At 42.0% G+C, this 14,769-nt stretch overlaps 1 protein-coding gene across 1 annotated transcript in view; it reads right to left on the bottom strand.

Moving 5' to 3' along the window:
• Nucleotides 1-14,769, bottom strand: part of adgrv1 (adhesion G protein-coupled receptor V1) — a 528,099-nt gene that overhangs the window by 329,940 nt on the left and 183,390 nt on the right. The window contains exons 34-38 of the mRNA XM_073066702.1: nucleotides 14,080-14,289; nucleotides 5,891-6,021; nucleotides 5,156-5,255; nucleotides 3,392-3,571; nucleotides 20-186 (exon numbers count right to left, since the gene is read on the bottom strand). Coding sequence (XP_072922803.1) covers nucleotides 20-186; nucleotides 3,392-3,571; nucleotides 5,156-5,255; nucleotides 5,891-6,021; nucleotides 14,080-14,289 — 788 coding nt within the window. The remainder of the gene's footprint in view (nucleotides 1-19; nucleotides 187-3,391; nucleotides 3,572-5,155; nucleotides 5,256-5,890; nucleotides 6,022-14,079; nucleotides 14,290-14,769) is intronic.

Genomic DNA, 14,769 nt, shown 5'->3' on the forward strand with positions numbered 1-14,769 from the left:
GGAAAGAGTTTCAATTTACCTCTAAAATTGTGACATTTATAGCTGCAGTGGATTCTCCTTGCTCCATAATGACAAAACCAGATGTGAGCATAAAGTCCAAACCAGGCTCAGCCAGAGATCCATCGTCAGTTTGGTTCAGACGGAGCAAAGATCCTTTGACTGTCTCAAATGTGATGTTTATGGCTCCTGAAGAACAAAAGGAAACTTCCATAAAGGAGAGACAACAGAAATGGACTCCAACAGAGAATCACTGTGGGAGCCTGTGATTTGCAGTTTTGACATAGTTGAGTGACTCCGCGCTTTGCTTTCTTTGAGAGGATTTTGGGAGGCAGTCGGCCTCACGGCGGGGAGACATTTGACTCCATTTCACTGATTAAAGCAACAGAGGACTCTGAAACATCATGGCAAATGGGGAAGGTGAGCGCCAGCTGCCTGCGATTCGATCACTGGCGGGATCGCTCTTCTGCTGGAGAGGGGAGCCTGTGTGGCCGAGCCCTGTGCCGGAGAATGTTACTGGGGTGTTTCTGTGTTTTTGGGCATGGATATGGACTACAGACTTTTTCAGTCTTATAGCTTTCTATATTGTGCTTTCTGCCTGATCTTTCTCATTTTGTTGTGTGGGGGAGGGGGATTTGAGGGTTGATGATCGTGTAGCTGTTCTTTATTTCTTGGTTTTGTGGCTATCTGCAGAAGTAGAATTTCAGAGTTGTATACTTTGATAATAAATGAACCTTTGAACCATTGAAATGGAATTGCAATCTCAGTCTTTAAGTAACATTCCACCATAACTATGCAAATCAACATTGATGAAATGGATGAAAGCTTGTGGGATGTCAGAGAGGAATTATTTCAGATGTGCAGTTACATGACACTACTCTATTTCAGGCTGTTCCAGAGTTCAGAGTTAAATTCTGATGTGTTTCAGTGAGAAGTCTCCATACATCCTCCCTGTGAAATTCATGGATGCTCTGCTTTCTGCCATGGTCCAAAGATGTACTGCTTAGTAGATTAATTGGTCATTGTAAATTGTCCTGTGATTGGGTTAGGGTTAACTGGGTTTGTCAGGGATGCTGGGGTGGCATGGCTCGAATTGCTGGAAGGCCTTACTCTTACTCTGCTCAGAGGTCAAGTCACTCGTTGGAGTGCTACTGGTCCCATGTAACCCAGTACTACCAGTCGCATGGTCGGGTGGTTGGCGACTAAACTGGCTCCCCATCAGGTTTGCCTGGTGAGCAGGAAGGCTAGACACCCTGCAGGACGGAAAACAAGACCTGTCAAAGAGCGGACAAACCCTCTCGTAGGGTCAACGGCCATCTAGCAAGCATGTGCCGTGAAGCGCGGAAAGAGCATCCCTTGCATCGAAGCTTGGTCTGGCCATTCACTGCAACAGAACTTCCCCCAGCCGTCTTGGACCCCACCATGCCACTGGATCCAGGAGGGGATGTCGAGAGGGTGGGTCTGGACCTGTGTAACCCCCTACTCACCTAAAATCCATTCACACACACGCTGTTCCTTTCTGAGGAGTAGAGTATCCTCACACACCCCAGTCCTGTAGCGACGGACAAGTGGCGAAGCGATAGGCTTGACCAGCCGGGAGCCATGGTCACAAGTCTGCACGCAGGTGGCAGGGGGAGAGTGGTCGCACATGGATTACAGAGTGGAGATCCGGTGAGGCAGCACCCTCTGCGTCTGAGCAGCCCTGTTAGAGAGGCACTGCTCACCCTACAATTAGGGAAGGGCCTAGAAAAGGTGGCTCAAACAAAGCCCGCTCACACCAACCCAGCCAGTCTGCCGCGGCTGGCGGGTGGTCTGACTCCAGCGGTAAGAATCACAAGCAGAATCTGATCATCACCTCACAGAGCATACGAACTCTGTTGGACAGTGGTAACTCTGATCACCCAGAGAGACACACTGCACTTGTTGCTCGTGTGCTCAAGGACTACAATGTGGACACTGCGGCTCCCCAGGAGTCCTGACTCGCTGGAGAGGGCGCGCTTTGTGAAGAGAAAGGAGGATACACATTCTTCTGGTCTGGCAGGCCGAAGAAGAACGAAGAGAATCTGGTGTGTGCTTGGCTCTCAAGTACTGCCTCGCAGCAAAGCTACCAACCCTGCCTGTTGCTGTAAGTGACTGAATCCAGGCCTTGCGTACACCTCTGCAAGGAAAGCGTCACCTCACCATAGTCAACGTTTATGCCCCAATTCTGACTAATCCCAGTGGAGTCAAGGAGGCATTCTACAGTGAGCCGAAAACCACCATCAGTAGCGTGGCAACTTCCAATAAGCTGCTGTTGCTTTGCTCGGGTTGGCAAGGAGTCCACTGTGTGGCCTTGTGTGATCGGACGCCAAGGGATTGGCAACAGTAATGGTAACGGTCTACTGCTCCTCTCGGTGTGCGCAGAATTCAAACTGTGCATTAGTAACACACTGTTCAGATTGCCAGACGAGTTCAAATGCACATGGATGCATCCACAATCGAAAAGCTGGCATATGATTGACATAGTTAATGATGGAATATCTTGAGAGGGAGAGGGAGGGGGAGGAGAGAGAGAGAGAGAGAGGGAGAGGGAGAGAGAGAGCACGCGCGCTCTGTATCACTTAATAAATTTGTTTCTTTTTAAATCAGCACAAGACTAAGAATTCATGTACTACAAATTCCCCCTGTTCATCTGGACCATAGACCACGACATAGGAACAGTAGTAGGCCATTCAGCTCATCGAGTCTGCTCTGCCATTCAATCATGGCTGATTTATTATCCCTCTCAACACCATTCTCCTGCCTTGTTCCAGTAACCTTTGACACCCTTAGAGATCAAGATCCTATCAACATCCACTTTAAATTTACTCAATGACTTGGCCTCCACAGTCATGTCTGGCAAAGAATTGCACAGATTCACCACCCTCTGGCTACAGAAATTCTTCCTCATCTGTGTACTAAATGGACGTCCATCTATTCTGAGTCCCTCTATCCCTAGACTCACCTACTATAAGAAACATCCTCTCCACATCCACTCTATCTAGGCCTTTCAATATTCAAAAGGTTTCAATGAGATCCCCCCCTCTTTCTTCTAAGCTCCAGCGTGTACAGGACCAGAGCCATCAAACATTCACTACGCTCCAAGGCCTTGCCATTCATCACACTTGGCACTCATACAACAGATGTAACCAAAATGAATTTATGTAACTGCACTTCTGTCACCCCTTTGGTACCCAGACCGGTGATGAATTTCTATGTAATGACCTTCTTCCCTTCACTGGGAGCCCCTGCATAGATGCTGCCTGACCTGAGCTCCTCCATCATTGTCTGCCTGTGGCTCTGGATTTCCAGCACCCACAGAATCTCGTGTTTATCATTTGATGCACTTCATTTGTTACGAACGATAGTACATTACCAAGGGTTCCAAAATCCCTCCTGATAAAGAGATGAATGACGCTGTTGCCTTCCTTAACAGAAATGGAGCGGGATGATTCAGAGAATGTCACTATTCCATATGGGTCATCACTGGCTTTCACTGTAAGAATGGCTTTGTATCCCAGACTATCAAGAACAGCAGCCCCCATTGAGGGAATGCCTGTCAAAGAAGAGAGAAAGAAAATCTGTTACTTTTCTTTAACACACAGATTAATTATCAGTGCAACCATTATACTTCAAATCATTACTGGGGTCGATTCCCAGCTGTCAGTGAAGGTCAAAGGACAAAGTCAAAGGTCAAGGTCCAGAGCTTGGTAAATCAGGGGGTTGAAAGCCCGAAGGCTGAAGAGTGAAGTTGGCATGTCCGGAGGTAGAGGCCAATGGTCAAGCTTGTAAGTCCAGGCCAGAGACTGGAGATGAGAGGCTCAGTGTCTGCAAGTCTGAATCCAGGGCCTAGGACCGGAGGCCTAAAGCTGGCCTGCCCTGGGGCTGGAAGCCTGACTGTGTCTATGAGTGGTTGGGTGGGATGCGGTGGGAAGGGGCTTGTTTTGCTGTTTGTCTTGTTTTGTTCTGTTGTTGTTGATGTTGCTTTTGACATTCTGCTGAACATTATGCAGAATGCAGGTACCGAAATGTGCGACTACACTTGTGGGCCGTACCCAGCACAGCCTTGGGCGTGTTGGTTGTTAACCCAGACGGCACACTTCACTGTTCACGCTGCTGCTGCTTGTGCTGTTAGCGCAGATAGAAATTGCCATTCAAATTTGTCAACAGTAAGCCACCCTAATTCAGACACAAATCACTCTTCATAAAAATCCATGTCATTGTTGGGTCGAATTGAGGGGAAAATTCCTCCTTTCTTGTTTACTTTCCCATAGTTCTCTTAAGAATCAGAATTGGGTTTATTATCACTGACATATATTGTGAAATTTGTTGTTTGGCAGCAGCAGTGCAATGCAAAACATATAAAGATTACTATACATTTCAATACGATTATATAAAAAATAAAGGGAGCAAAATAATTCAGTGGTGTTCATAGACTGTTGAAAACAGATTGTGGAGAGGAAGAAGCTGTTCCTGAAACATTTGTGTGTATGTCTTTAGGATCCTGTATGGCAGTAATGAGAAGGGGCCATGTCCTGGGTGGTGAGGGTCCACAATGATGGATGTCACATTCTTCAGGCATCGGCTTTGGAAAATGCCTTCATCAGATTCTCACACAACCTCACTGAGGGAGACATTTAGAATGATTCATAAAATGAAAGAAACACTCAGCAGACTAGGGAACTTCAGGTATCCCTCTAAATCTTCTACGACCTTGAATGTAAACTTCATTTCTCACACTGTGGATGCTGTCTGACTCAGTGAGTGTTTACTGCATTTGCCAATGTTATTATAGTTCCACCAAATGTATTGTCCTCCTTCCCTTTATCCCATGGTCCATCCTCCTCTTCTATCAGATTCCTTCCTATCCAGCTCTTTACCTTTGCCACCTATCACCTCCCAGCCTCTTACTTCATCCTCCTTCCCCACCACCTGGCTCCATTTATCACCTTCCAGCTGGCCCTCGTTCCCTACCCCACCACCACCACCTTATTCTGGCACCTTTCCACTTCCTTTCCGGGCCTGATGTCTGGAATGTCAGCTATTTATTCATTTATAGTGGCTGTCTGACCTGCTGTGTTCCGCCAGCATTTTGTGCAGGTTGACCTGTATCTCACAAACATAATCTATGACTCGTTACCTTGAGTTCTGACATTTGACAAAATAATTCCATATTCCTCCTTTTCTTCAGGGATATCATCCTCGAGTATGTGGACCAGAAGTGATGCATTTAAAATGCCCTGCAGGGGTATGTGGATCAGAGAATGAACAGAATGAACAGAAAACAAAGAGAAAATCATGGGTCCAAATGTAGACTAACATCAAAATTTAAGATCAATAAGAAAAAAATTGCAATACAACCTTGAAAGAGGATCTGTGTTCTCAGCCCTCCCCCATGCAACTTAAAACATGCTTGCCTTCTCACTTCTCCCAATCCAATGAAGCTTCCTTGACCTGTAAAAGCTTCTCTCCCCACTGATGCTGCCTGATCTGATCTGCTGGTTGCTTCCTGAATTTTCTCTTCTGATTTGGATTTTCCATATCTACAGTTTTTATTTTAATTATTGATACAGCACGGTAAAAGGCCCTTCTGGCCTGAGACTGTGCTGCCCAATTACGCCTATGGGAACAATTAACCCTTGCACCTTTGAAATGTGGGAGGAAACCAGAGCACCTGGAGGAAACCCACACGGACATGTGGAGAATGTACAAACTCCTTACAGACAGCAACAGGAATTGGACCTTAGCTCTGAAACAGCGTTACACCAACTGCTCTGTTATCATGTCACTATGGCTAACAGGTGTGCACATTAAATGAAGGAAGTAACTAATTATGTTCTGTAAATTTCACAAAGCATGCTTACTTATCATTTACCTCAGAGAGAAAAAGAGTCCCCCTAAAATCCACAAAATTCTCTTGGACATATTGCCCATTAATCTGCCAGTCAACAGTAACGTTTCCTCTTCCTGGGGAATCCCTTTCAATCCAGAGTAGCAAAGTTTCTCCTACAAATGAGGAATAAGAGTGACATTGAACATGCAACCCATTTCCCACCAGCCAGAAGCTGTAACTTTATCAGACATGCATCGTTCATTCATCTAATTAATCAAACACATCATGCACAAAGAAAGTATTGAGTGAAAGTGAAACTCCATAAACAATTATTTACCTTGCAGACCTTAAATGTTCAGCCTACAAATACCAAATGTACCAATACAGAATATTTAAGATTAAATCGAGTAAGTAAAGAACTTCTTTCCAAAGACTGTATCGGATCTGAAGTAACAATTATTTCATTCTCCTTTAAACTTGAGTACAGGAAATGACTTTAAACAATCTTGAAATTATGGACTGAAGTGTTTTTCATGGAGAAGAAAGGAGGCCAGTAAATTTTGGAGAAAGACAGGAAAATCATAAATTTCACTATCACTGCAAATGGGAACATCTGCTGATTAGGAAAGGAGTAGAACATTCATCTCCTCCAGCCTGCTCTGGCATTCCATTAGATCATCTGGCCAAATCTTCAATGAGAATTCAGTCTGTCAGGAAGTGGAAGGCAAGCAGCAGGCCAGGCTGTCATGAATATACACTCAGAGGCCACTTATTAGACATATCTCTACACCAGCTCATTAATACAATATCTAATCAGCCAATCACGTGGCAACAACTCAGTGCATAAAAGCATGCAGACATGGTCAAGAGGTTTAGTTGGTGTTTAGACCAAACATCAGAATGGGGAAGAAATGTGATTTAAATGACTTTTACTGCAGAACAATTGTTTTTCTGGGGTTGTTTGAGTATCTCAGAAATTCCTGATCTGCTGGGATTCTCACGTACAACAGTCCCAAGGGTTTAATGAGAATGTTGCGACAAACAAAAAAAAAGTGAGTGGCAGTTCTCTGGGCAAGAATGCCTTGTTAATGAGGAGAATGGCCAGTTTGGTTCAAGCTGACAGAAAGGTGACAGTAACTCAAATAACCACATGTCACAAAAGTGGTGTGCAGAAGACATCTCTGAACACACATATTGAACCTTCAAGTGGGTGGGCTGCAGCAGCAGAAAATTACAAACATACACAGGATGTACAAGACCACGAACAGACACAGGACATAAAGGACCACGTACGGACACAGGATATACAAGACCATGAACATACACGGGAGGTACAGGACCAAGAACATACACAGGACATACAGGACCACAAACAGACACTGGACACGCAGGACCATGAACATACACAGGAGGTACAGGACCACGACATATACAGGACATATAGGAAGTGCCTAAACAAGTGGCCATTGAGAGCATTTGTAGCAGTCAAGAAAGTTTTTAGAGAATTGATGAGGAAGACTAGAAAAGAAGTGAAAGGAGTATAGCACAAGAAGATGAGACTGAAGCAAAATTAGCAAAAAGGAACATCTCACACTTACTGAAAACTAGATTTAGTAATTCATGCCCAATGGTTCATTTTGTATTTATCTATGTTTAATTATTGCTAGAATTCACACATATGCCAGATAATTCTCTTGTGATTTTTGTATTTTCTTCAAAAACGCCAACAAGAAAATTACTCTCAGGGTAGGATATGGTGACTTATACGTACTTTGATAATAAATTTAGTTTAAAGTTTGAAGCATGCAGAATAGAAAGTGATCCAAACTCTTCCAAATAAGCTTGAACTTAATGTGCTACTTACTGCAAACACAATTCAACAAAGCTATTGTGTAAAACGTGCACAAAAGAGAAAAGAAACAAGCAAGTTTCAAATATTTTGTCAATAATGACTCATGGATTGTTGTTTAACTCCAATCACTAAATATTATATTTTGCCATGAATATTGCAGCTTTATATTGTGAAATGCTTTTGCTCAATACAGTTCCTCTCAAAGAATGAATTGCAAATGCACAACAGAACATGCAACAATACATGCAATTAACTTCACTGCAGTTTAATTTGCAGTAAAGTTAAACAATAAGACAACACAAATGTAGTTTGAAATATTCTTCCCAGTCTTCATGGTGTAAAGTATTTTTGCTGAGTTCTACAATAGAATATTGGCATGCTGTATGTACCAGCCACATTAGTGTCACAACACTGCATGCTAAAGCTATTGACAATGCATAACTATATGAAAAGCATGCAGAAAATTTTATATAGCTGCATCTACCTGAAAAGTCAAAAGTTATGTAAATGTTAAACATTGATTTTATGCAAAAAAAATAAGAAAGGGTTTGAACAATCATAAAATTGGATGACAAATTGGTTTCAATAGCAAATAACATTCTGTAAAAATAAGTTTGGATAAAACCATAAAACAAAAGAGGAATCCATTATTATTCGTGAAAAAACACACTGAATGTTGCAGCTGAAAATAATTTGTGAAAAATCCACAAAAATTGCTTTACAATTTAAGAGAAAAACCAATCTAATATAGCTGACCAAAACATAAGAATTGACATCAAAATTAAGTTAACAGAATGTGATAATATACCTGAAATATTAAAAAGTTTTGAAAAAAGCTGAACTGAACATCATAATTCTGTTAAAAATTTTTAAAAATCTCTTGATGTTTACATTTACATAGCAAACATTGCAATAATAAAGTTTATAAATTTCCCAAAGTATTGCAATCACATAATCATGATTTTCATTGGTAAAAATTGGGATTATAAACTGCTACAAACAGCATTGCATTGTGGGTACACACAGTACTGCATTGGCTTTTAAATATAACAAAACAAATTACAGGAAAGAAGTCCTGACGAAGGGTCTCGGCCCGAAACGTCGACAGTACTTCTCCTTATAGATGCTGCCTGGCTTGCTGTGTTCTACCGCCATTTTGTGTGTGTTGTTACAGGAAATATTCCACACATTTCAAGTGTGAAATACAACACTGAATGTTACAGGTCACATAGAAAAATTCCAACTTTGTGCAAATTCTGACCTTGACCTCCAAGCAGCGAGTCTCTTCCTCAAAGATTACAACCTCTAATTATACACATAACTATTTTATAACTACTTATTTGATAAAGGTATGCAAAATTCTGAGGTGTGGAGATAGGGTAAATGCAAGCGGGTTTTTTCCACTGAGGTTGGATGGGACTACAACTTGAGTTCATGGGTTAAGGTTGAAAGGTGAAACATTTAAGGGGAACATGATGGGAAACTACTTCATTCAGAGGCTCATGAGAGTGTAGAATGAGCTGCCAGCACAAGTGACATATATGAGCTTGATTTCAAAATTTAAGAGAGGTTTGGAAAGGTACATGGATTGCAGAGATATGCAGGGCTATGGTCAAGGTGCGGATTGATGGGGTAGGCAATTTAAATGGTTCAGCATGGACTAGATGGGCCAAAGGGACTGTTTCTGTCCTGCACTTTTCTATCGCTCTATGTTTAAGTGTTTCCTTCAATAGAATTTCCAAGACATATTTCAACAAGAGCCTTTCATCTTTGAAATAGTTTTTTAAATTATCCTGAAAGTGAAATTGTACTGAAATAATAGACTACATGTTGTGGAATAGCTATACCTTCCATAGTAATATTGACATTATATAGAACTTACTCTATTCTTCCACTATGTGGTGCTTCATAATTATTACTTTCAATCTGTGCTATCTGCTGTTATTAAAGTAACAGCAAAAGCCTTCTGCATTGTCATCGAGGGATCAGCAGAGGAAAGGGTGAGCAGTTTCAAGTTCCTGGGTGTCAGCATTTCTGAAGACCTATTTTGGGCCCAACATACTGATGTAATTATGAAGAAGGCATGACAGCGGCTATATTTTATTAGGAATTGGAGAAGATGTGGTATGTCACCACACACTGATGACAGATGTACAATTGAGAACACTCTAATCAGTTGCCTCACCGTCTGGAATGGAGGGGCCATGGTACGGGATCAGAAAAAGCTGCAGAAAGTTGTAAACTCAGCCAGCTCCATAACGCTCCAAAGACCTCATCCCTGGGAGAGGAAGGATCCTCAAAGAAGGGGACAACTTAAAAGAATGCCCAGGACATTTGGTGCAACTCAAACTACCTGCGTCTCAATATCACCAAGACCAAGGAGATGGTGGTGGACTTTAGGAGATCTAGGCCTCATATGGAGCTAGTGATCATTAATGGAGAATGTGTGGAGCAGGTTAAGACCTACAAGTATCTGGGAGTACAGTTAGACGAGAAGCTAGACTGGACTGCCAACACAGATGCCTTGTGCAGGAAGGCACAGAGTCGACTGTACTTCCTTAGAAGGTTGGCGTCATTCAATGTCTGCAGTGAAATGCTGAAGATGTTCTATAGGTCAGTTGTGGAGAGCGCCCTCTTCTTTGTGGTGGCGTGTGGGGGAGGAAGCATTAAGAAGAGGGACGCCTCACGTCTTAATAAGCTGGTAAGGAAGGCGGGCTCTGTCGTGGGCAAAGTACTGGAGAGTTTAACATCGGTAGCTGAGCGAAGGGTGCTGAGTAGGCTACAGTCAATTATGGAAAACTCTGAACATCCTCTACATAGCACCATCCAGAAACAGGTTACTATCGATGCAATGCTCCTCAGACAGGATGAAGAGGTCAATACTCCCCAATGCCATTAGGCTTTACAATTCAACCGCCAGGACAGGACTTAAGAACTTTTTAAAAGCTATTATTAATGCTTTTTGAGATAGTGATTTAGATGCATATCATATTTTTTACTGAGTTAAGTATTGTATGTAATTAGTTTTGCTACAACAAGTGTATGGGACATTGGAAAAAAAGTTGAATTTCCCCATGGGGATGAATAAAGTATCTATCTATCTATCTATCTATCTCTAGCAAGCTGCTGTCGGCAGCCAATGGTTCAGTAGGGAAGATGGGCTTAAGAAGTAGACAACACATAGGCTGCAGAGCCTGGAGTGTCCTGTTTTTCATGTTCTATGTTCGAACTGGGAAGTAATTATAATCAAGTTTGAAAACAAATCCAGATTTGCTTCAGATTTGTATACTTGGGTTAACAAGCCAGACCAAGCTGTGTCAGTTCTAATTATTTTAAAGTTAGAAGAACATCAGTACTTAAGTTTGTCATTGTTGTTCCTGTTTTGTTTGGGGCCCTTATCATTGCGTCTCTCCTACCCCACTAGAGCCATCCAATAATAATCGGTGGTTCTAACTATGCAAAATCATTACATATCTAGATTTCTTTTGAATTACACTTAAACCTGTAGTAATTAATATTTCTTCATCAACTATTTAAAAGCCAATACACCATGGGATTTAAACAACACTGATGGTTCTTTTTGACTATCAGAGTTGTGCTTTTGTGTCATCTCTGACAGGCAAATCAGAAGCATTTATGCAGACACACCGTGAAAAATATCAGCACAGCCCACATCACTAAAGGCTTTAAAAAGATGCCATCTGTAATAATTCCATCATTTTTACATAAGTATTAATTGTAGTTTGAGAAGACAGTGGGAGAGTTTGCAGAAGGTAATGCTCCCATTCACTTACACACTGAAAATACATTAACCAAATTTTTATTCTCTCTTTAAAGATAGTAGGATGAATTATAAATAAGCTTCTGGAAAAATGACAATTATAGATGGCTCCCTCAACATTCCTAAATATTATAAATCATGTTTAAGTACAATAATAATTGCCCCCATTATATTCTTAAGGAACCTTGAGCAACTACAAACACATACTGTACATATTTAAAGCAACAATACTCAAAGATGTTATTTATGAACTCAAAATATGCTTGGCAAACATGATTTATAATAATATCTTGCCAGAAGAATGTATAACCACTTGGACAAGAATCCAAAAGGAAGCAGAGCATGGATTGTTTCTTCCATCTTGTCAGAAAGGGTCAATAACACCATAAGAATCCCACCCACTCTACCCATAGACTCTTTGTCCCACTCCCATCAGGGACGAGGCTACAGAGCATCCACACCTGGGTCACCAAACTCAAAAACAGTTACTTTTCCCAAGCAGTAAAACTGATCAACACCTCCACCCACCAACCCCCTTCCCCAACATTACTTTATAATTTTGTGTCAGAGTTGCCTTCTGCATAGGCACTCTTGTGCCTAGTGTCACTTTATGGACATACAATCAATGAACATAATCTACCATATAGATATTTATATTTATTGTTTTTTTTAATCATTGTGTTCCTTATCTTATAGTGTGTTTTTGTGCTGCATCAAATCCAGAGTAACACCATCTGCTATGGAGGGACCACTGCACAGGATCAAAAAAAGCTGCAGGACACCGTAAACTCAGCCAGCTCCATCATGGACACTAGCCTCCCCAGTATCAAGGACATCTTCAAAAGGAGATACCTCAAAAAGGTGGCATCCATCATTAAGGGCCCCATCACCCAGAATGTGCCCTCTTCTGATTGCTCCCATCAAGGAGGTGGTACAGGAAACTGCAGACACACACTCAATGTTTCAGGAACAGCTACTTCCCCTTCATCATCAGATTTCTGAACGGACAATGAACCCATGTACACGACCACAAACAAAAGAAAGCCTGCAGATGCTGGAAATCCAAGCAACGCACACAAAATGCCAGTGGAACTCAGCGGGCCAGGCAGCATCTACGGAAAAGAGTACAGTCGATATTTCTGGTCGACATCCTTCAGCAGGACTGGAGAAAAAAAGGTGAGGAGTCAGAGCAAGAAGGTGGGGGAGAAGAGGAAGAAACACATGGTGATAGGTGAAACTGGGGGGTAGGGTAAAGCAAAGAGCTGGGAAGTTGATTAGTGAAAGAGGTACAAGGCTGGAGAAGCGGGGTCTAATAGAGGACAGAAGGCAATGGAAGAAAGAAAAAGAGGGAGGAGCACCAGAGGGAGGTGATGGGGAGGCAATGAGATAAGGTGAGAGAGGGAAAAGGGGATGGGGAATAGAGAGAGCGGGGCATTACTGGAGGTTTAAGAAATCGATAATCATGCCATCAGATTGGAGGCTACTCAGACAGAATATAAGGTGTTGTTCCTCCGATCTCAGTGTGGCTTCATCACGACAGTAGAGGAGGCCATGGATGGACATGTTGGAATGGGAATGGGAAATAGGATTAAAATGTGTGGCCACTGGGAGATCCCCTTTCTTCTTCCTTCCATGGCCTTTTGTCCTCTGCTACCCGACCTCCCCTTCTCCAGCCCTGTATCTCTTTCACCAATCCACTTCCCAGCTTTTCACTTCATCCCTCCCCCCTCTCAGTTTCACCTATCACATTGTGTCTCTTCCTCTCCTCCCTCCCTCACCTTCTTTCTGACTCATCTTCCCCCCGCCCCAGTCCTGCTGAAGGGTCTTGGCTCGAAATGTCAAATGTACTCTTTACCTGTTGAGTTACTCCAGCATTTTGTGTGTGTTCCATGTACACTTCCTCACTTTGTTTTTGCTCTCTTTTTGCATTACTAATTTAATTTAATTTTTCATTCTTATAGTTCATAGCTTTTTTAATTAGGTATTGCAACGTACTGCTGCCGAAAAAAAACAAATTTCACAACATGTGCCAGTGATATTAAACCCAATTTTGATTTGGATTAAATGAAATGTCATTAAACAATCATGAATCTTGAAAATGTTGTATAATAAAACGATACTAATATCTCCTCAATTAACAATTTCCAGCTGACCATTAGTAAGAGTTATCCTGTTGCTGGACACTGATATTATTCAGCAGCTAGTCCAAAGAAGTTTAAAAGCAGCAACACTTTTATCTATACTTTGGTGCACAATTATTGTCACTTCATCCTGGATGTGATTATCCTTAATTTTCCCATCATTTGCAAATTACACTGCCGTTCATAAAATGGCGTAGGTGTTTCTCAAACATTATAGTTTTTATCCAGTCACTGTACCAGGAGGATAAAATAAATATAATGTCACAAAAATGAACTGTTTTACATAGTGTACACACAGAATGTTGGTTATTTATTCTATCCTCCAATACTCTTCCTTTAAAAGTAAGTTAAAATATACATCATGGTTAGGATCTGAAAGTCAGACTTAGAGATGGTATGACACTGTTGAAATTGATGACGGTTACCAGGAGTGTTATCATTAAACACAGAAACCCACCTTCCTGTCCCGTGACTGAGCGTGAGGATGCATGAAAACTAATGACTCCTGCAACATAATCGCTGGCTAGAATGACCACAGTGACCGTATCAGAGCTGGGCAGAATTCGGCTGCCACCTTCAGTATGTGTCAAGCGGACCACAATGGTCTCATTGCCTTCTGGTTCTTCATCATCTACGATTACTAGTGTGACAACTCTCTTATTCTCACCTGCAAGAGAAAAAAAGCTTTTACTTTTAAACGTACCATCCTTAATGGTTTAAAGTTTAGGCCTAGATAGAGTAGATGTAGAATGAAAGGGTTAATGCATGAGGAGCGTTTCATGGCTCTGGGTCTGGGAGAATGAGGGGGATCTCATTTAAACCCATCAAATATTGAAAGGCCCAGACAGAATGGCCATGGAGAGGATGCTTCCAATAGTGAGGGAGTCTTAGGGCCAGAGGACACAGTCTCAGAATAAAGGGCCATCCCTTCCGAAGAGATGAGGAGGAATTCATTGCCATAGACGGCTGTGGAAGCAAGTCTTTGGGTATATTTAAAGCAGAGGTTGATAGGTTCTTGATTAGTAAGGGCATCAGAGGTTACAGGGAGAAGACAAGAGAATGGGGTTGAAAGGAATAATAAATCAGCCATGACGGAATGGTGAATGGTGGGCTGAATGGTCTAATTCTGCTCTTATGTCTTATGATT

Source organism: Hemitrygon akajei, chromosome 2, assembly GCF_048418815.1.
Source record: "Hemitrygon akajei chromosome 2, sHemAka1.3, whole genome shotgun sequence".
NCBI lineage: Eukaryota > Metazoa > Chordata > Chondrichthyes > Myliobatiformes > Dasyatidae > Hemitrygon > Hemitrygon akajei.